The sequence below is a fragment of the Scardinius erythrophthalmus genome (assembly GCF_964197995.2).
Source record: "Scardinius erythrophthalmus genome assembly, chromosome: 9".
NCBI lineage: Eukaryota > Metazoa > Chordata > Actinopteri > Cypriniformes > Leuciscidae > Scardinius > Scardinius erythrophthalmus.
Window position 1 is genome coordinate 17,337,115 of NC_138229.1, and position 21,332 is coordinate 17,358,446.

The 21,332-nt window shown below is 37.8% G+C and overlaps 1 protein-coding gene across 2 annotated transcripts in view; it reads left to right on the forward strand.

Annotated features, from left to right (window-relative positions):
* Positions 1-1,035: 1,035 nt before the first annotated feature.
* nrbp2a (nuclear receptor binding protein 2a) overlaps positions 1,036-21,332 on the forward strand; it is a 33,739-nt gene continuing 13,442 nt past the window's right edge. Inside the window, exons 1-2 of one of the 2 annotated variants that reach the window (XM_081374667.1) lie at positions 1,321-1,581; positions 16,288-16,320. In XM_081374667.1, coding sequence (XP_081230793.1) covers positions 1,459-1,581; positions 16,288-16,320 — 156 coding nt within the window. In that variant the 5' untranslated portion in view covers positions 1,321-1,458. Of the gene's footprint in view, positions 1,582-16,287; positions 16,321-21,332 lie in introns of both variants that reach the window. The other variant, XM_081374668.1, reaches the window with a different exon arrangement.

Here is a 21,332-nt window from a genome sequence, read left to right on the forward strand (position 1 = left end):
CTTGCATGGAGCCCCAGTCCGAGGGAGATTGACAGTCATGTTTAGCTTCTTCCATTTTCTAATGATTGCTCCAACAGTGGACCTTTTTTCACCAAGCTGCTTGGCAATTTCCCCGTAGCCCTTTCCAGCCTTGTGGAGGTGTACAATTTTGTCTCTAGTGTCTTTGGACAGCTCTTTGGTCTTGGCCATGTTAGTAGTTGGATTCTTACTGATTGTATGGAGTGGACAGGTGTCTTTATGCAGCTAACGACCTCAAACAGGTGCATCTAATTTAGGATAATAAATGGAGTGGAGGTGGACATTTTAAAGGCAGACTAACAGGTCTTTGAGGGTCAGAATTCTAGCTGATAGACAGGTGTTCAAATACTTATTTGCAGCTGTATCATACAAATAAATAGTTAAAAAATCATATATTGTGATTTCTTGTTTTTATTTTTTTCAGATTATGTCTCTCACAGTGGACATGCACCTATGATGACAATTTCAGACCCCTCCATGATTTCCAAGTGGGAGAACTTGCAAAATAGCAGGGTGTTCAAATACTTATTTTCCTCATTGTATATAATATATATATACATATATATACACACACATATATATATATATATATATATATATATATATATATATATATATATATATATATATATATATATATATATATATATATATATATATATATATATTATTTTTTTTTTTTATTATTATTTTTGCATAAAGGTTTTTTTTAACATTGAGTCAAGAGCCCTATGGGTTCGACATATTGAACCCTCTTTTTTTTCCTTAGGAACTCAATACAAAACTGTATTAAATTACATTTTAAAGCAACATTACAAAACGCGTATTGCAGTTTGAAAGTGCAGGCCATTTATAGCCCAATCACCCTTTACACTATTTAAATTATGACTGGGGTTGAGAAATCTGACATGCACTGAATAGTTTTATGACACAAGACAGTAAAAGGATCTCTGTGTGTGCATATTGTCTAAGCTTTACGGTAGCATGTTAAAAAGAGGAAATTCGGAAAGCTCCAGCCAGTCGGGAAAGCTGGACGGAGATGAAATGATGCATGTAGGACGGACTCTTTAGTGTACAACACTGAGTATGTGTAGGGTGGACCTGACTGCGACCCACGTCTCTCACGTACGACGCTGTCTTCTTTCGGTAGCTTTATCGTTTTTCTAAGCATTCGTCAGCATGGGATTAAATTGACCATAACAGTGAATGTTTTTGCCTCGCTTTTAAAACGCTTTTCGCGAATTGTGTCCTTTTAACGGCCTGTTGCAGTATATATATGTGACTGATGACGGAACTGTAACTTGAAATCGTGACCAGCGGTATTCGTCTCTCTTCTATATTCAATGAAACACGTTTGCAGCTACAACATCGCTGCAAGCCGGAGGTCCTGCGTGCTCAGTTGGTCTTAAAGGAGCCGTTAAAGCAAACCGAAAGGGTAAAATGACTATGTCCGTTCCAGAGAACATATCGGGGTCCGGGGGGAAAGAGGAGGAGAGTGAAGAAGATGAGAGTGAAATCTTGGAGGAAAGCCCCTGCGGCCGCTGGCAGAAGCGACGGGAGCAGGTAACGTTAGGCTACGTCCAATGGGCATATAGGAAGCATCGCTGTAATTATCCTACATAGACGACTGGATCAAACTAAATTATGTATTTAACAATTATTTAAGTACTTAAAGGGCTCTGCAAATGAAAATACATTGTATGATTTGGTTGTGGGTGGCCTCGTGATAAACCAGCCCAGTTGGTTTCTCCACATGGAGAGTTTTACAATGATTTGTAGCTGTTAAACTCACTTAAGAATGGCCGAAAAAGAATGTAAAAAAAAAAAAAACAACAACATGTAAAACGATGCATAAATGCTTTAACAACAATTATTTGTGCTTTAAGCACATTTAACATCATTTCAGAAGTTTTACACGTAGTTTTCGTATGAGATTAAATGTAAACATTTGAGTTCACGCACAGCCCCTCCCCCTCCGCCCACGTACACGCGCACGCGCACGTAAATACAGCGCATACATATTATGTCACTAATATTTTTTATTCATTTGTGTGTCATATTTGCTCTTTTTTGTTGTTGTTGTTGTTGTTGTTGTATGAGATAAAATGGGCGTGGAGGTGTCAGCCCCCTCTTGTCGGCTTGTGTTGAAGCGTGATCTCGGCTTTCTTTGAGATAAGTCACAGATACAGTAAACTAAAGCTTATCAGTCCTGGCACACATTCAGGCTATCTATTGTACAGGACACTGGAAACTTGTAACCCCCTCTTTTAATCATGTGCTTCTAGTAGTTCTAATTGTTGAACTTTATTTGTATGCTTATTAAAGGCAGGGTAGGTAGGTAGAAAAAAAAAACATTCCAAATTTGTTTAAACTGTCTTTATATACCAATACATAATTAAAATGTAAGTACTCTGAAAAAGACAGTATAAAAATCGAGTGTCTGTAGACCTCTCACGACTGTTGTAAACACAGCTAATTATTTCCATTCACTCCACCCCCTCTTTTCTGAGCTGCTTCCAAAGCCACGCCCCCAAAACACATGAACGCGCGACGCCAAACGCTCAGGCTCAGCTGGAAGACGCATTTATTTACCTGAGACCTGAGAGGAGTGGAGAGGAAGGAGCGCAGTGCATGCAGTGACATCATGTCAGAATCACATGTAATAAAATACCTAACTTTATCACTATAAATATAAACATAAGATTTCTTTTAGTACTCACTATCAAGCTAGCATATCGATACTGGTAAAGTTTAAAATATAGCCTACTTTGTTTGATTCGGTAACAAGCTATATTTATAAGGCAAAGCTAAAAACAGGTTGCATTGATACACGTTTTTCCATTACCATCTGTTACACTGTGATGAAGGTGAATTTCGTGTAAGATTCATAACATATATGGTGTTTTGCATGTAAGAGTTTCCATGATGGAAGCAGAGGAGGTCGTTCAAGAGTGCGGGCAACCAGGGTCCAAGGAAGTAGTTTTTGCCTTTGCTGACTGAATATGCAGGTGCTTTGAATTTTGAATGCTCTTTCTCTGCCATAATTTTACTCTTCGTAGGTTCCACGCCTCCTCAAATCAAACGGGTGCGCGCGCATATGGGCAGATCTAGCAACAGGGGTGGTAGCCATGGTTGCGAGAGTGAGTGACAGTCGCCCAAACCAATCAATTGTTTCGTCCGAATGGAAATAATGAGCTGTGTTTATTGCAGATTAAAAGGTCTACAGTCACTCGATTTTTATACTCTCTTTTTCAGAGCATTTACATTTTAATTATGTATTGGTTTATAAAGACAGTTTAAACAAATTTGAAAAAAAGTTTTTTATAAAAATCCTACCTACCCTACCTTTAATGCTAATTATTTATGCTTAGACAACCTCATCCACCTAGTGTAAAATCTAATTGGATGATTTTACTTTTAAGAAGCATGCAAACCCTTGACTTCTAATTAAGCATATTTATTTTACTATTTAAAATAAAGTGGACTAGGTATTGCATGTTTTTCCTCTGAGGAAGTAGGCTACTTGTGTCATCAAGTTTACCTAAGAGTGGATTTAACCATTTAAAGTCACCATGAAATCAAAATTGACAATTGGCAGCAAGAGCAGAATGAGGGGTGGCAACGAGGCTTGCCATGGTATGTAAAACCGGTTATACTATATTATGAGGGATGATACCTGTATTTTATAAAGATTTAAAAAGGGAAACAATAAAACACACTTAACAATAACAGTTCCTAACTAAATATTACTGGTCACATCAACAGTTGTTTGATTCCTCTACAATAGGGGTCTCTGCTCCTGAAGAGCTACGAACAGATTTGGCTGTAATTTTCAAGTAATCCAGAACACTTTCATTAGCTGCTTCAGGTGTTTCTGATTAGGATTTAAGATACACTGTAACCCTGCTCTACTGCATAATATTAGAACAACATGAAAGTGAGTAAATGATGACAGCCATTTCATGTTTAGGTTAACTAACTATCCCTTTAAATATGATCTAATCTACATGAAGAGTACAATACTGTTGCTGAAAATGAACGCACCATTGAGTCGTTCTGGACATGGTGTTTCTGTCTTCCTAATACTGCCTTCTGCCACTCTGTTTTGCTCTGCATTTCTTCTGCATCACTTTCTTCTTTCAGTATATCCTTCTCTCCCTCCACTGTGTATCTCCTGCCTCTGCTCTTTGCTCTTGTTCTCCTGCTTCATCTGCATCCTGCTTTGATTTTTTTTAAAGAAAATAAATTGTGGTCTATGTCTCCCTTCCTCTTCATTTGGGCCTTCTGTCTCATAGAAAACGGTCACATAAAAACACATTGATGATGGCCAGCCTATTTCATATACTTTATCCAAAAAATGTACAGGCTAGCCTATATGAAAAGTGTATTGAGGAGCTAGCTAGTGCATTGAACATTTACATAACTGTACTATAGCAACCACTGCTCAGGTAATTTATTTAGATTAACGAGATAGACACATGATTGACTGTACCTGCTTCTGAGCATCAAAATGATATACATAATATTGAACTATTTGTTAGGTCACGGTAATGGCTAGTAGTGTGTGCACTGATAGATCTTGGTCTGGTAGTATTAATTAATTTATTTATTTTTTGGCGCCAGAAAAGGTTAAAGAGTGGGGGAGGGGTGAAGATAAGCGTATGTATAGTGACATCACTATATGACGAACACTGCCCCAATAATAATTATTTAGCTTGTGCATTTTATTGTGGTGTCATTTTGGTATTTGCTTAATATTTGCTTACATTTAGGCTAGATGCAATTAGTAATTAATCCATAAATGTTGTTCAGCTAATCTCGGAGATGTCACAACTAAATTGTCAACCATTTAAAAATTAAATAAATAAACTGGTAACATTTATTTAAAAAAAAAAAAATTAAGATCTTCAGTATATTCTTTATTTGGCTATTTCTCCACATGAATGCAAGTTTTGTCTCCTGAAATCACTGTGATTTAGACGTCAATTTATTCTAAATCAGTACACGAGACGCAACTCAAATGAAAGGTTTGCTTTGGTATGTGTGGAGAAGATTCTCACTTACTCGTCTCTGGACAAGCAGGCCCTGTTCAATGGAAAGCAAGAGCACCCTCAGTTGAAACTGTAATAATAGTATATTGGCGGAACAGATTTGTACGCTCCAGTGCATATTTGTGTTTGTGCTCAGGGAAGCGTCAAAGGTTTCTATTTACAATGTGTTTTTGTTGTGTTGAGCAGCGTATCCAATCACAGTCATGTCCGTTGATCTCTTGAAAGCAATGGCCAATCAGAAGTGTTTAAGTTACTCAGAATCTACTCACAGTCAGAGTTTTTGTACAGTGCTAAGTTCTGCATGCTCGCAAATCCTCTCATTATAACAAAGTGTAGAGACAATGTAAATAGGAGATCCACTGTGCAGTGTAGATAGCTTTATCAATTATATAATATGATTACTTTAATCAAAATTACTTTATTGGATTACTTTGTGAGATTGCGATGAACTGAGATGAATGACTGCTTTTTAGTGATTATAAAGGGAGCAGTCTTTTTTTTGTGCGGTTTTTGTGCACTTTCTAGGCTATATAATCTATTCAGATTTTTAATAAAAGTTTTGTTTTAAATGCTGCTAAGAGTTCGGAAGTGACATCCACATATAAATGCAGGATTTACTCTCGAAATTGCAGTGATGGACATACTGGTAACCATGGCAATCGACGGGACATTAATGTTTTAAAATAGATGTGTATTAAGCAATGTAAATGTAGATAGATTAAAATATTAGAATTTTCGTATCAAAATATTTTTTTGAAATGCTGCTGCAATTAGGCTATTTGTAAAAGTAATAACTTTTAAATCTTGTAAATCTCTCACTGTACATTGCTATTCCTGTTATGGTGGTGCTTATGAGCTGTTGCTTACACATTACATCTGCACTCTACTAGAGCACCCTCACTAATTTCAGAAGCACTTTCAGCGATTTGATTGTGGAATCGGGCCTGTGGACAAGAGTGCGTTCTTCTCAGTTTCAACACTTCAGTTATACTGCAAGGGCGCAGCATGCCCTCCAGTCTGTGAAATTCACAGTTAGCCTTTTACACTTAGCCTACTGCAGAGACAGAAATGTGCCCTAATCTGAATGAAATAATATCAGACATGGTTAATATTCGATATGTGCTTTTAAAGTGACCTAATCAAGGTAAGATAATCTTTTATTATGAGCCGATGGAGATGTTGACTAAGTTGACGCCCCTCCATAAACCAAAATCGAAAATTGTTTGTGCATTATATCAGTATGTGAGCTGTGTCGCTGGTCAGCTTTGGGGTGGCAAAACTAATTTTTTGTGTGGCCACGCCCCTGCACGAGGGCAAAGCAACCTATAACTCTCAAGAGGTCAATTCAATTCACATTTATTTGTATAGCGCTTTTCACAATACACATCGTTTCAAAGCAGCTTTACATGCATGAGTCCACATTGCAATTTAGAGTGATCTGTTATCAGAGGTAACTGTCTAAGTTATGTATTTCAGAAATGTACATATACAAAATCACAGTTAGCAAAACATTTATTAATTTAAATAGTTTAATAATTAAAGGCAGAAACAATGAGCTCATTGAAGTAATGAATACTTGTTTGTTAACAAATGATTATGACATTTAGAAAAATGTAGCATTGGTGCACAGGTCACAGCAATAGCAAACAACAACGACTCAATGATCCAATCAATTCCCAATGGACAAAATCAAGTCCCGCCCTACATCTTTTCTTGTTCAAGAAACCATTTCACTTGGATATACATTGCAATAGGGAAAAAAGCAAATTGTAAAAACTTAAGTTTCATGTTAACTAGTTGCAACTAGACTTAACTCAAATCTGTGATTAAAGTAATATTGTTTTAACTTTTTTTTTTTTTTTCTCAAAATTATATAAAAATGTAACTGGCATATACATATAAATAATATAGCCTAAATATGAGCAGGTAGTATATAATGTTTTGAAATTATTATATTACATGATATTTAAAGTAATTTTTTATTAGGACAGTTTTATTTTTTAGTTATGACAACTTTTGAGTTTACTGTGTAAAAGTAACTTAATTAAAACGAATAAAATAAGCAAACAATTGCACTTAAGTTAAGCCAACAAAATTGTTTAATTTGAAATGCCTGTTATTTACAGTGTACTCAAAAGTGTGAAATATAATACACTCACTTTACGTGCATATTTGTGAAATTTTTTCATTTTATGTTTACAAGCCGTCTGAAGTTTCTCAGAGGTCAGGGGTAAGTCTCAACTTGGTGCACCTTATGTAGTCTTTTTCCTTGACACTTGATTGTGAAAAGCAATACAGATGCAAAATTCTAAATTGGATAAAAACAGTGGGACAAAGTGGCTGGAACACAACTAGTAATTATTTTCTCTTTGTGAATAGAGCTTGTAAGTGCAAGAATGTTATTAGTATGTGGCTCACTCTCTTATTGCGTCAGTGTTGTTAATGGTGCCAAAGCGCAAAGTGTTGTCTAAGAGAAGGACAGACATGCTTGAACAACAAGAGTGAAAGTTTTGTTGGCGGTGGATGTTTTCTTTTCTCAATGACTCTGACATTTAAATGGTAAGACAAGGATCATGCATCACAGCCAGAGTTGCCAGGTTTACGTAACAAAACCTGCTCAATTGCTATTCAACCCGCGCGCCCCCCACCCCCCCAAGCACGGACAAAACTAGCTCAATCGTAATGTAATGTGAAATTATGTAATGTTGGGAGTTTTTTGGGTAGTTTCAAAACTCTGGCATTAATGTTTGTTTCGACAGTTTCAACCTTGTGGCATTAGGCTTACCAGGTTTGTTTGTTCAGTAGAGTGGGCTTTACTACGTAAAAAAATGACAATTAAAAAATATGTTTAATCAAAGCAAAAACTTCTGCAATTAATTTGAGGGATATGAACATTTTAGCAGACACGGATAACCGATAATTTTTAAAAAGCCGATAACCGATATTTTTGAAAGCCGATAACCGATATATTGGCCGATAAATCTAAATCCAAATTTTTTATATAATTTGAGAACCTGATTACAAAAACAAAAGTCTCACCATTAAAAGCCATGTCCCAACAACACAATTATAATGTTTTTATTATATTTTTATGTAGCCTATAATATGACAGTCTTGCACTGCTCATGTTGCACTAAACTGTATTTTCCTTTTTTGAAGTGATTCCAGTCATATTTCAAGCAATTCAAAACCATCATGGTGAACAGTGCGCATCAATGTGTCTCAGCCAATGGCAATAATCCATTGTTTATCAGCTTTAATATATATCAGCCAAATTTTCTTATTGGGCCGATAATGATAACATTAAAAATGAACATATGGTGGCCAATATATCGTGCATCCCTAATTTTACTTGCGGATAGTTCTAGCACTCCCCATAGTAAAAAAAAAAAAAAAGCTATCTCTTTGATATCTCAGTTATTTGACCAATAAGATTAAATGGTGAGCAAATCGAGAATGACAATCTAGTGCAACTCGGATGTTTCTCCTGAGAAAAAGCGACGAGTCTCCAGGAGTTACAGAAGAGGTCTCAAAATCTCAAACTGCAAAAAAAAGTTGGAGATTTCATTTTTTTTTTGTATGTACACATCACACATTCCTCAAAGATCCATTTATCAGAACTATGTTGTTCACATTCACTTTATAGATCAAGACTTATTGTATGTCAATATTTTATTTTATTGCACAAGATACATCTAAGACAAAATTTCCCCTCTGGGAAACCACGTCAACAGTTTTTTGAGCAGACGTTTACCACAGTTCATTCTCTACACTTAATTAGCAGCGAGCACATGTGTGTGAATGAGAAACCTGAGGTGAAAATGACTCAGTGGACAGATGGGCGAGAAATTATGTTTTCTGGTGGTGGAGTGTTATTTTTCACATGGGAATGGCACATTCAAACGAGTCCAAATCAAGTATATTGTTGGTTTCAATTATCTTTTATTCTAACTTTCTTTATATCGTTATTCTGTTGTGAATTAGCACATTTTCAAGTTTAGTTGTAATTGAGGCAGCAGAATAGAGTCATTATTTAAGAGATTTCTGTGAACACAGCCAGCTTGGCTTTGCTCTTATAGACTTTTGTTATGCAACTGTTTTCCACCGTTTTGCTCTTTCTCATAAGACTTAATAAACTTATCTTGCAATTTCATCTGATACATGGCTGATACACAGCATGGCTGTAGGTACAGCCAGAGCCGATTCTGACCTTCCTGGGGCCCTAAAATTCTGTTAAGGGGCCCTCATACTTGAGCCATGAGCCATGTAAACCATTTGCCATTGCCACACAGTCACACCTGACACCCCAGTGCTCCCACTCCTTTAACTAGTACTAATGAAAATGTAATTCCTGATATCAGAAATAGACATTGTTACTAGAAAAAGTACATTCTTAATATCAAGAATTCACATTTTAAATAGTACAAATTTAATTATTGATATCAAAAATGCATCCTGTGAATGAATAAAAGCTAAAATGGCTTGTCATAGCATATCACTTTGTTTTAAATGGTAAAAGCAATACTTGATACTTGATGGTTATTATTTACTGAGGGATGTGCATCCATATTGACCAGTATGTCCAGCCAATCAACATTTTAAATGCAATATAGCCTAAAATCAATAGTCAATGTCAAAACATTGCTTTATTGCAGAGTTGTAACTAAACTGCCTTGGAGACTAGATAATCATTGTCTTGTTTTAAAAGTATGTGCGCCTATAATGAGGAGTGCCACCACGCCCATATTGTACTGGTCCCCACAGATGTGTTGTTGGAAAGTGCGCGTTTCATTTCATGCACGCATGAACCCATGTTAACGCGCGACGCCGACACGGTTATGTTTTATGAGCTGCAGTTAATAAACAAACACCTTTGCCCTTTGTCATTTATCAAATGTAATAAATAGTTGTATTTCACTCTCACTTTTTTTTTTGTCAGGCACAAAGTCACAGAACACAGCCCTGGAAGTGGCCAGCATTAGCAAGCAAGACACAGAATGACCAAAAGATGCACTGCCCAGCTGGGATAGACAGACAGACAGACTAGAGAGAGATGCACACCAACTTAAAGGGGTGGTTGATTATGATTTCGCTTTTGTAACTTTAGTTAGTGTGTATGCTGCTGTTTGAGCATAAACAACATCTGCAAAGTTACAATGCTCAAAGTTCAAAGCAAAGGGAGATATTTTATTTTAAAGAAATTGCTTTTTAAGGACTACAAGAAACGGCTGGTAGGGACTACACGACATTCCTCCCGGGTTAGTGACATCACCAACCCTAGAATTTACATAACCCCGCCCCCGGGAACACGATTTATAGATTATCAAGATAGAATATGCTAATCAATGACTAGAAGATAACTACACATAACATTCAGAAATGTCCTGTTGCATTCTACATGTTGTCACTTCTGAGTCTCTCTATCTTGGCTGAATCCGATTTGAACAAAAGGCTGAAAGTTTTTGAAATTTTCAGCACATGTGTGTGTGAGTGCAAGCTGTTGAAGCTCTCTGTGCCTCAGCAGCTCATTTGCATTTAAAGGAACAGACACAAAATGGTGCGTTTTTGCTCACCCTCAAAAAGTGCCAACTTTAACATGCTATATAAAAAATATCTGTGGGGTATTTTGGGCTAAAACTTCACATACACACTCTGGGGACACCAAATACTTATTTTACATCTTGTGAAAAGGTCATTATACCACCCCTTTAACTTTACTGTTCTTTGCTGACATCAAACTTGGAGAGGAGAGAACACAAGTCTACCTGATTGCTGTTCCCGCAATTCACTCTCGTGGTGTTTTTTCCTCTCTTTTCGTGACCCGAGGGATAGTTCCGCTTAATTTTCTCATTGATATTGTTAACTTTGACGTGCTTTGACACAAGGAGGAGGCGGGGCCTTAAGTAACTTGCGGGGCCATACGCAACTTGCGTAGTGTGCGTATAGGGCTGATCGCCTCTGGGTAAGCTACAGCACAGTTATTTTGGTACTTTTATACAGCCGTTCAATAGGAGTTGAATAGGATGTGCATTACGAGGACCATAGTAACTGTTGTATAATGTGAGATTTGAAACTTCATGTTCAACCATTATTTTTTTATCAGCTGTCTTTCCTAAAGTTTAAACACTGCACTAACTAAATCTATTCCAAAGGAGTGCGCTGGGTTACAGATTACATAGTCAATGGAAAATCGGGGAAGGCGAAAAGTGTGCACGAGTTCTTGTCTGACCAAAATGAGCCACATTCCAGAAACTAAAAAAGCCCAGTCATCATCACTTTCCTAAGGACATCAATGCATGCATAGGAAGAGAATAATTAGCCTGTGAAGGAGGCTCAGTAGGACTAAAGTGCACCTAGTCTCTGTGTTTAATGAGCAATGCTAATGAAATGTTCTAACAGTTAGATCTTTGACTGTAAAATTTTCCCAGAGGCAAGTGCTTTTCATGGCTGTGCCTGCATTTACGAACGGCTTTGCGTTACAGGCACCCTCATTGACACAAATCTGCGTACACTTACTCATTCTGCTCAGCATGCATATCATCTCTTTCTCCCTCCCAGTCTTTCTGTCTTTGACTCACACACACCAACAGAAATGAAAGCACATTCACTAGCACGTAGTAAATGTTGTCTTTTACTGCACATTGCCAATGGATTAGCCTTGCCAACCCAATGATCTCATGATCATGTTTTTCAAGGAGACACTTTACTTGCTTTGACATGGCAATGTAATAGCCAATTGCATAGTAGCATTTAGTTTCATTGTTGTTGGTCTTTTTGACTAGTGGTTCTGAACTGATGGTTTGTGACACAAATCGCAGCAGATCTGTTCTGGCAGGGCCGCAGGAAACAATGGTAAATGCACATGAGATGCAACTAGTAACCATATAACATGAACATTAAGGATACCAAAATAAATTGGCTTATTTTAATGTTAATAATTTAGCATTTGTGTTGGATATATAAATTATATTATGTAAAATTTGGGTCTTGAAGCAAAAACAGTTGAGAACCTACTTTTTCACACAGGCTAATATTACAGTGTAGGCTGTGTGATACAGATACTATTTATTTGCATAAATCATGTCATATAAACAATGATAGAAGCATTTAAACCTTTCTAATATCACCTGGTATCTTGATCTATGATGTTCACTGTCAATAGTCTATTTTCATATAGCGTCAGGCAGTTGTTGCTTAAGGCAAAGTTAGTTTTGCATTTAGCCTGCCTTTTTAATTCAGTCCTCACAATGACAAAAGATTCCACAAGCATTTGTCAAAAATGAAAACTACATGCTTGAGGTCTAAAAGGTGAATAAGCTAATGGATAGTTTGCATTTTTCACAGTTGCTTATGGAGTCTTTTGTCATTCCCCAGAGAGGAACGAACCTTTCTGCTGGAGTGTAGAAAGTGAGGCTATACATAGTGAGGCTAGAGAGGAAAAGGATTGCCTCAAAATAGCTCACTTTTCTGTCTTTAAGAGATTCACTGTGTTTCAGGCGAGCAGATAGAAGATTCCTGTGTCTGTCAGGATTACTGATAGAAAACTATGGGTGTTGGCCACATTCACTCAACCTTTCAAACTAAAGCAGTTGTTTTGGATAACACCTTATTATGATTCACAGAATTGCTTTTACACAGATCACCCATAGACATTTGGTGTTTTTAGATTGTATTTTTTGCACTGTGTCTAGTAGGGCTGTGTGTTGTGACATTATAGCTGGGAAATGGTAGTGAGGGTAGAGATTCTGTTATACCTGTTTATGCCGTTGATGACGTCATCAGATTCAAAGATGCTATTTAGTGTTGTTGGTAAAGACTGTTTTCAATAACTCTGCCAAATATTGCTCAGACAATTTATCATATGTACAAATAGCATATCATGTCTATTTACACTTCATCTAAATGGTATCATTTACTATTTGCACTTTTACAATATTTACTAAGATGCTATTTGTTGTTATTTACTGGAGCGATGTAAACAGTTAAGGCCACTGCCGACGGGTTCATTGATTATAATGGGAGCAACCACCGATGTCTGGCGTAAACGTGTGGAACTGTAAGTGGTGGTGGTTGCCAAGCAACATGACAATGTGGCTCATTAATAGAGAATTCTACTGTGCAGTGACTGCAGTCACACTGACACCATCACGAAACATACGTGATTCATCTAGTCATATTTATAATGCATTACAGTTTGTAATCTCAAGCGTTATTAAGCTGATTTTGAATATATCTCAGTTATCATTCATTTGTTGTGAATAATGTAATTAGGGATGCACGATATATCGGCATCAGCCGATATATGTTCATTTTTAATGTTATCATTATCGGCCCGATAAGAAAATTTGGCTGATATATTAAAGCCTATAAATTATGGATTATTTCCTTCAGCTGAGACACTTCAGATGCATGCTGATTGGAATCAATTAAAAAGGAAAATACAGTGAAGTCTACACCATGTGCAGAGCAAGTCTGTCATAAATTGGCTACATAAAATTATAATGAGAAAATTATCATAATAGTGTGCTTGGGACATGACTTTTAATGGTAAGAGACTTTTGTTTTTGTAATCAGGCTCTCAAATTTGGATTTAGATTTATCGGCCAATATATCGGTTATCAGCTTTTAAAATATAAAGAATTATCGGTCAACTGTATCAGCTGAAATGTTCATATCGGTGCATCCCTAAATGTAATGATATTTGTATTTCCATTTCAGGGTTGAGTTTCATGCAATGATATTTATGCAACTGTTCAAAAGTTTGGGGTCAGTAATTTTTTTTATAATGTAAAGTCTTTTATAATTTTACAAAAGATTTATATTTTTTAACAAAATGCTGTTCTTTTGACCTTTCTATTCATCAAAAAAATTAAGCAGCTCAATTCGTTTCAACATTGATAATAGGAAATGGCTGCTGAAAATTCAAATTCCATCACAGGAATAAATTACATTTTTAAAATGTATTAAAATGAATTTAAATTATAATAATATTGCACAATATTGCTTATAAAATCATATTGCTCATAAAAATATTTCCAGACTTAAAAAAAAAAAAAAAAAAAAAAAAAAAAACATAATATAAGATTTTGATCATGCCGCACACTCCTGGTGTATTTGTACTGTCATTATCAGACACTCACAGGTAATGGACCCTCTAACCCAATGACAGGTGGTGGTAATGCATTTACACTAATTAAACCAGTAGAGAGAGAGAGAGAGAGGGAGAGAGGGAGAGAGGGAGAGAGGGGGAGAGAGGGAGAGAGAGACTTGGCTAATAGCCAGTGTAAAGCAAAACCAGCAAACGCCATCTGTCTCACTGCATTAAGCCATTCAAATGGTATTTCTCTATCTCGCTTGCTCTTAGTGCATGAGCATTTGTCCAGTTAGGAAAACAATTATGGTGGCCTTATTCTGACCGCTGCTCATCTTTCTTCGACACACTATATTATCAAGATGGCTGTGTTTGGCACTGGGCTCTAGAAGATTGTGCCAGCCTCTCTCAAAGATCTCTAAGTCCCTGAAGACTAGCAGAGTTAGTTTCCCGTGAAACAATGTTAAAAGGATCTCTTGTTTTAGAGATTTGTTTTGTACCCGTACATTACATTTTAATTGTATTTAACACAATTTTAATTTAGAATGGACAATGAAACATTTAGCTGAACCTTAACATTCGCTTAGGTTGAAGTTGACTTAAAGGGATAGTTCACCCAAAAATGAAAACTGTTTCATCATGCGCATGCGTTCCAAGCCTGTCCAACTTTCTTTATTTTCTGTGGAACACAAAATAACATTTTGAAGATGGTCAGATCCAAACAGCATTGATTTGACCCCACTGACTCAGCATTTGTCAAAATATCTTCCTTTGATATAATTTTCATTTTTGGATTGGGTTTTTGTTATACTGCTTTCAGTAGCATGGATTTGGATGTCGCAGAGACCCTATTCGAGACCTCTGATGTAGATATTATTGTATTTCTAATCCACTTAGGTTTTCTGCATCACTTTTAAAGTTTCCTCTTTTGCGAATTCAAAGTAAAACTGAATGTGTCCTTTAAAAAAAACAGCCACACAATTTCAATTCCATCTGTCTGTTTCAGATGCAGAACTGTTTTTTTACCACCTTCAACTGCAGTTAGTGTAAGATTCACTCTTTTTGTCAGGAGTTGGACTGATTAATTGTGCAAGCGTAATCTGCTGTGCTTCTTCAATTAGTTGAGACAATGCCTCTATTCATAGATGTGAATTTAGAGATGCTTGATGACAGCGATAGGTTGTTCGAACTTATTAGTGTCATGTGTGAGTCTACAGAATGAGCTTTTGATGACAGCTTGAGTATTTCAGCTCACTCATGCTCTTAAGAATCCCATACGAATCTCATGTGACTGACTAGCAGTAACTAGACCAGAACTGTCAGATACAAGTTATAACTGAAATTCCATCCTGCTTTCAGCTTTACTTCCTCTGGTGAGGGTTAAATAATGGCTAAAATCATTGTTTAATCTTCCCTAATGATTTATTTACATAGTTCCCATGGTCCTGGAAAGCCTGCAAATATCAAATTGTGTTTTCCAGGCTTTTTTTTTTTTTCTTTTTTTTTTCATCTGCTAGATATTAGCTATAGGTAAAGTAAACCTTGCTTGAAAGACATAATTTTTGGTTTGTGAGCTTTTTTTGGAGTTCTTTTCAGTGAATAGGACAGATTCACAAATTAGTCTAAATTATTCATTTGCAAATCATTCTGAATTGTTTAAATTCAGGTACATAGAATGCATTTCTGTGAAATATTCATTTGTGATAAATATATAGCTTCTTTATAAGTTTTCCCGCCACTGATATTTTAACAAGTATTATGTATTTATAAAGAACAGGCATGGAGCAAATGGTATTTTTGATCCATTTGTTGATTATGCTGTGCTGAGCCTTTGTGTGAGCATGTGCACATGCTTAATTCCCCTAATTATTTTCATATTAATACCCATTGCTATCATTATATATTATATGAAACCCCAGACCTTTTATGGCATAATCATGGTGTAATACATAAAATGATTTGCATGTCATTCCAAACCTGGATGCATTTTTTTTTATTATTATTCTGTAGAACACAAAAGAAGATATTTTGAATAATGTCGGGATCCAGGCAACATTGGAGCCCACTGACTTCCATTGTATGGACAAAATAAACATTTCTAAAAATATCTTCTTTTATGTTCCACAGAGGAAAGTCTTACTGGTTTGGAATGACATGAGGGTGAGTAAATGATGACAGAATTGTCTTTTCTTTTTTTTTGGATGGAGTATCTCTTTAGGGAGTAGAATGTGTTTTAGTATTTGAAATTGTTTTTCACAATGTCAAAAGTAAAACAAGTGACTCCTATATGCAGCTTCCCATATTCATGTGTCACTCTTGTAATCTAGGAGAACTTTGTTTACATGAGTTTAAGTCCCCCTGTAGTCAATAATTTTGAACAAAATATATGCGGATCCATGCATATGCATATCACACCAGCTCAGAGATTCACTCAGTCAACTCGTATACAAGTAGATATATCAGAATGATATATACAGAATGAAAACTAGGTTACTTGTTTATCTTATCAAAGCTGTATAGTTTTGGTTTGGTTGCTGCAGGTGTTCTTCGCTTGGCACAGCATTGGAAAATACCAGTTTTCAGAACTTTGCAACAGAAAGCGAAAGCTAGTAGAGGAAGAAAAAGAACCTCTGGAAAAGGCGAGCTTTCAGTAGGTTCACACCATGGCTTCCCACATCTTTAGCGTCACAATGCAGGGCATTCATGAGTCGTGAGTGTGGTGACTAACACTGTTTTGTGTGGACATCACATCATGCTTTTATTCTATAATGCTCTTTGTTTACTTTCCTCTTTGTCCTGCTCTCTATTTCTCTTTTTACTAAGTCATCTGATGTCATCTGCTACATATTGCACCTTTCTTTGTTAATGATCCCTTCAAGTCCATCAGCATTGATCGTTTTTCGCATTAACCCCTCATTCAAAGCTAGAGCTCTCATCTCGGTTAATGCTGCAGACTTCAATCCTACAAGCCGGCTGTGACAGATCCTCACTTCAAAAGTGCCACTCATGTTCAAACCCAGTGGTGCACTTGTCCTGATGTGGCGTTTAAAATGTTCAGGTTTATGTAATAAAGTGGTGCATTAGGCACCACTGGGCTTCTGAATCCTTATGTGTAGAACAATACCATCCTGCAGATCACAAACAGCAACTGAGCAACTCCTACTTTAAAAAACACACCTACTTTGTTCTGTTTACCCGAAAGCAGCGGTATGCATCACTTACTGCTGATTTTGCCTACTCTTTTATTTCATATGTGAGTGCAAGATAAAAAGTTGAGCGCTTTGGGAGAGGGACGCCCCGAGGCAGGAGTTGAAAATATGACGCATCTGTCAGCCTTCTTTCTTTGGTAGAAGTTGCACAATACAGCTTAAGCTGGTAGAGGATGCAATGAAAGCTTGATGAGTTTGACACTTTACCTGTAGGATTATCACGTTGAATAGTTCCTTTGAGTGACTGCCAAGTGTGTGATTCTCAGGAATGGTCCAACTGATAAGCATGCCCTTCTCAGAGCATAGGTACCTGTGACGATCAGTGGTGATTGTGATTCATTCCATTTTGACAATTTGTAATTCCCAATAACTCAAAGGGAAATGTTTAACCAGTAATTTTTAAACCAGGATTAACAAGACCCTTGTTTTGGTCAGACTCACTGGACTCTCTCAGTACGAGTACCTGTTCAATATAGTTTGACTAGCTTAGAAAGTTATCCTGCTTTTGTGGAAGAAAAATACTACGCCCCTCTTTTCTGACTGGCTGTCCATACTCACTTCTACGTTACACCTGGAAACAATTAGATACACCATTTCTGGGAATTCTGAAAAATGTGACAAAATGTGGGAACCAGTTTTTACTTTTTTGTCTAGCCACAAGGACTAATGATATATTCATTATTATGACCGCCGCTAGCATAGCTAGCGAAAGCGGTCATATAGGGATTGTCAAAGTTTTTTTTTTTTTTTTTCCCGTCACCTTACTGAATTTTTCGTCAACGATACCAGGGACACCGAAGCACCGGGGAACATGAAATTTGGTGGGCATGTAGCCCCACTAGACTTCTAAGGAAAAATTTCGTTTGGTCCCCGGGGGCCACTCCCCCCCCCGCGCTGGGCCCCCCCAAACCCCAAAAAATGCAGTTTTTCCTAAATAACTACCTGAACCGTGGCACCGAGGATGAAGAAATTTTTATGGTATGTTGGTCTACTAGACTTTTACGGAAAAATTTCGTTTGGTCCCCGGGGGCCACTTCCCCCCCTGCGCTGGGGCCCCCGTAAATTTTTCGTCAACGATACCAGGGACAGCGAAGCACCGGGGAACATGAAATTTGGTGGGCATGTAGCCCCACTAGACTTCTAAGGAAAAATTTCGTTTGGTCCCCGGGGGCCACTCCCCCCCCCGCGCTGGGCCCCCCCAAACCCAAAAAAATTCAGTTTTTCCTAAATAACTACCTGAACCGTGGCACCGAGGATGAAGAAATTTTTATGGTATGTTGGTCTACTAGACTTTTACGGAAAAATTTCGTTTGGTCCCTGGGGGCCACTCCCCCCCCCCGCGCTGGGGCCCCCGTAAATTTTTCGTCAACGATACCAGGGACACCGAAGCACCGGGGAATATGAAATTTGGTGGGCATGTAGCCCCACTAGACTTCTAAGGAAAAATTTCGTTTGGTCCCCAGGGGCCACTCCCCCCCCGCGCTGGGCCCCCCCAAACCCAAAAAAATGCAGTTTTTCCTAAATAACTACCTGAACCGTGGCACCGAGGATGAAGAAATTTTTATGGTATGTTGGTCTACTAGACTTTTACGGAAAAATTTCGTTTGGTCCCCGGGGGCCACTTCCCCCCCCCCTGCGCTGGGGCCCCCGTAAATTTTTCGTCAACGATACCAGGGACACCGAAGCACCGGGGAACATGAAATTTGGTGGGCATGCAGCCCCACTAGACTTCTAAGGAAAAATTTCGTTTGGTCCCCGGGGGCCACTCCCCCCCCGCGCTGGGCCCCCCCAAACCCAAAAAAATGCAGTTTTTCCTAAATAACTACCTGAACCGTGGCACCGAGGATGAAGAAATTTTTATGGTATGTTGGTCTACTAGACTTTTACGGAAAAATTTCGTTTGGTCCCTGGGGGCCACTTCCCCCCCCGCGCTGGGGCCCCCGTAAATTTTTCGTCAACGATACCAGGGACACCGAAGCACCGGGGAACATGAAATTTGGTGGGCATGTAGCCCCACTAGACTTCTAAGGAAAAATTTCGTTTGGTCCCCGGGGGCCACTCCCCCCCTGCGCTGGGCCCCCCCAAACCCAAAAAAATGCAGTTTTTCCTAAATAACTACCTGAACTGTGGCACCGAGGATGAAGAAATTTTTATGGTATGTTGGTCTACTAGACTTTTACGGAAAAATTTCGTTTGGTCCCCGGGGGCCACTTCCCCCCCCCCCCCGCGCTGGGGCCCCCGTAAATTTTTCGTCAACGATACCAGGGACACCGAAGCACCGGGGAACATGAAATTTGGTGGGCATGTAGCCCCACTAGACTTCTAAGGAAAAATTTTGTTTGGTCCCCGGGGCCACTCCCCCCCCGCGCTGGGCCCCCCCAAACCCCAAAAAATGCAGTTTTTCCTAAATAACTACCTGAACCGTGGCAACGAGGATGAAGAAATTTTTATGGTATGTAGGGCCCACTCTTAAGGGCCCACATCAACCTAGCCCATAATCAGTCATTTGTGATTTGCGCCCCTCCCATAAAAAATGAAAATGCAATATTATTCTGCTTTTATCGCCCCTATCTTCAGTGGAGATGTTCAGAACTGCACCATATTTCATGTGTATGATTAACTTGACATCCTCTGGGGGTATCCTCTGCTAAGTTTTGTAGAATTTCATCCATGGGGGGGGGGGGTATAAAATAAATTCATTTATGTGCACATTTAGTGACTGTACACTCATCGGCCTGTAGATGGTGCTGTTGAGCGAAGGGTTGCTGGTTTAGGATGATACTGTCACACACACACATGCAGGAATACAAACAAATGCAAGCATGCACACACACTGACATCCACACGCACAGACACACACCCATACACACACATACAAATCCACATGCACAGACACACAAACACACACGCGCACACATACATACACGCACAGACACACACACAGACACACACATACACAAACACACACACACACACACACAGACAGACATGCACATACTATTACTTTTTATAGGTATATACATAAACACGCAATACAGCCAAATTACTCCACGTCATTTATTTTTGTGGAAAGCCAGTGCAGGCCTGAGCGGCGGTCATATTTTGTACCGCGATGCGGTACATCTAGTTTATTTCAGATTTGTAACATTTACTTTTTGCAATTATTGTGATTATACTTTGTTAGAGAGATTGGCCTTGTATATCGTCATCCTCCCCTTTAGTTTTATTTTTGCATATTGCACATTAACATTAACATCTTTTTGTCTGTTTTTGATGTTTGAAAAACCATTAAAAAAAAGACCCTTGTTCAATTTTTTGCTGTTCATATTAAACCCTGGGTTAGCAATTAATCCTTGTAAGAGATTTTTCAAAAAGGTTTCACACTGCACTAGAGCTGCACAATTCTGGACAAATTGAGAATCGCAATTTTTCGTTTAAAATCTCCCATGATTCTGAATAGACAATTGCTTAACAAACTGTTAATTGCTGCAGTCTATTTAAAATATTTAATTTAATGTATATTAACTATTTTAAAAAATCTGTTTGAATTAAAGATTCAATGACTCAATCCTGAAGACTTCACTTTTTCATTACTGGATGAATCAGCGTTTTTAAACAAACCTCTTGAATGATTCAATGACAAAAAAAAATTCTTTTCATTTTATTTAGCTTTTTTTTCCAAATATAACAATAAAACCAACGAACGTCAGACAAGACACAAAGGAAAAACACACATACACCAAAAAAAAAAGGGAAAAGGGAGATACATCATAAAACAATTAGAAAATCAACTCCATCAGATGAAATCATGTGTCAATTTTTTTAATAAAATTCAAAAAGGGTTTCCAGATTTTCTAAAATAATTCACCTCTGCCCCTCATCGAATATGTTATCTCTTATATTGGTACACAGCAGCAAACCTCCGACAACAACATTCCAATTAGCACATCACTGTCTTGTTTC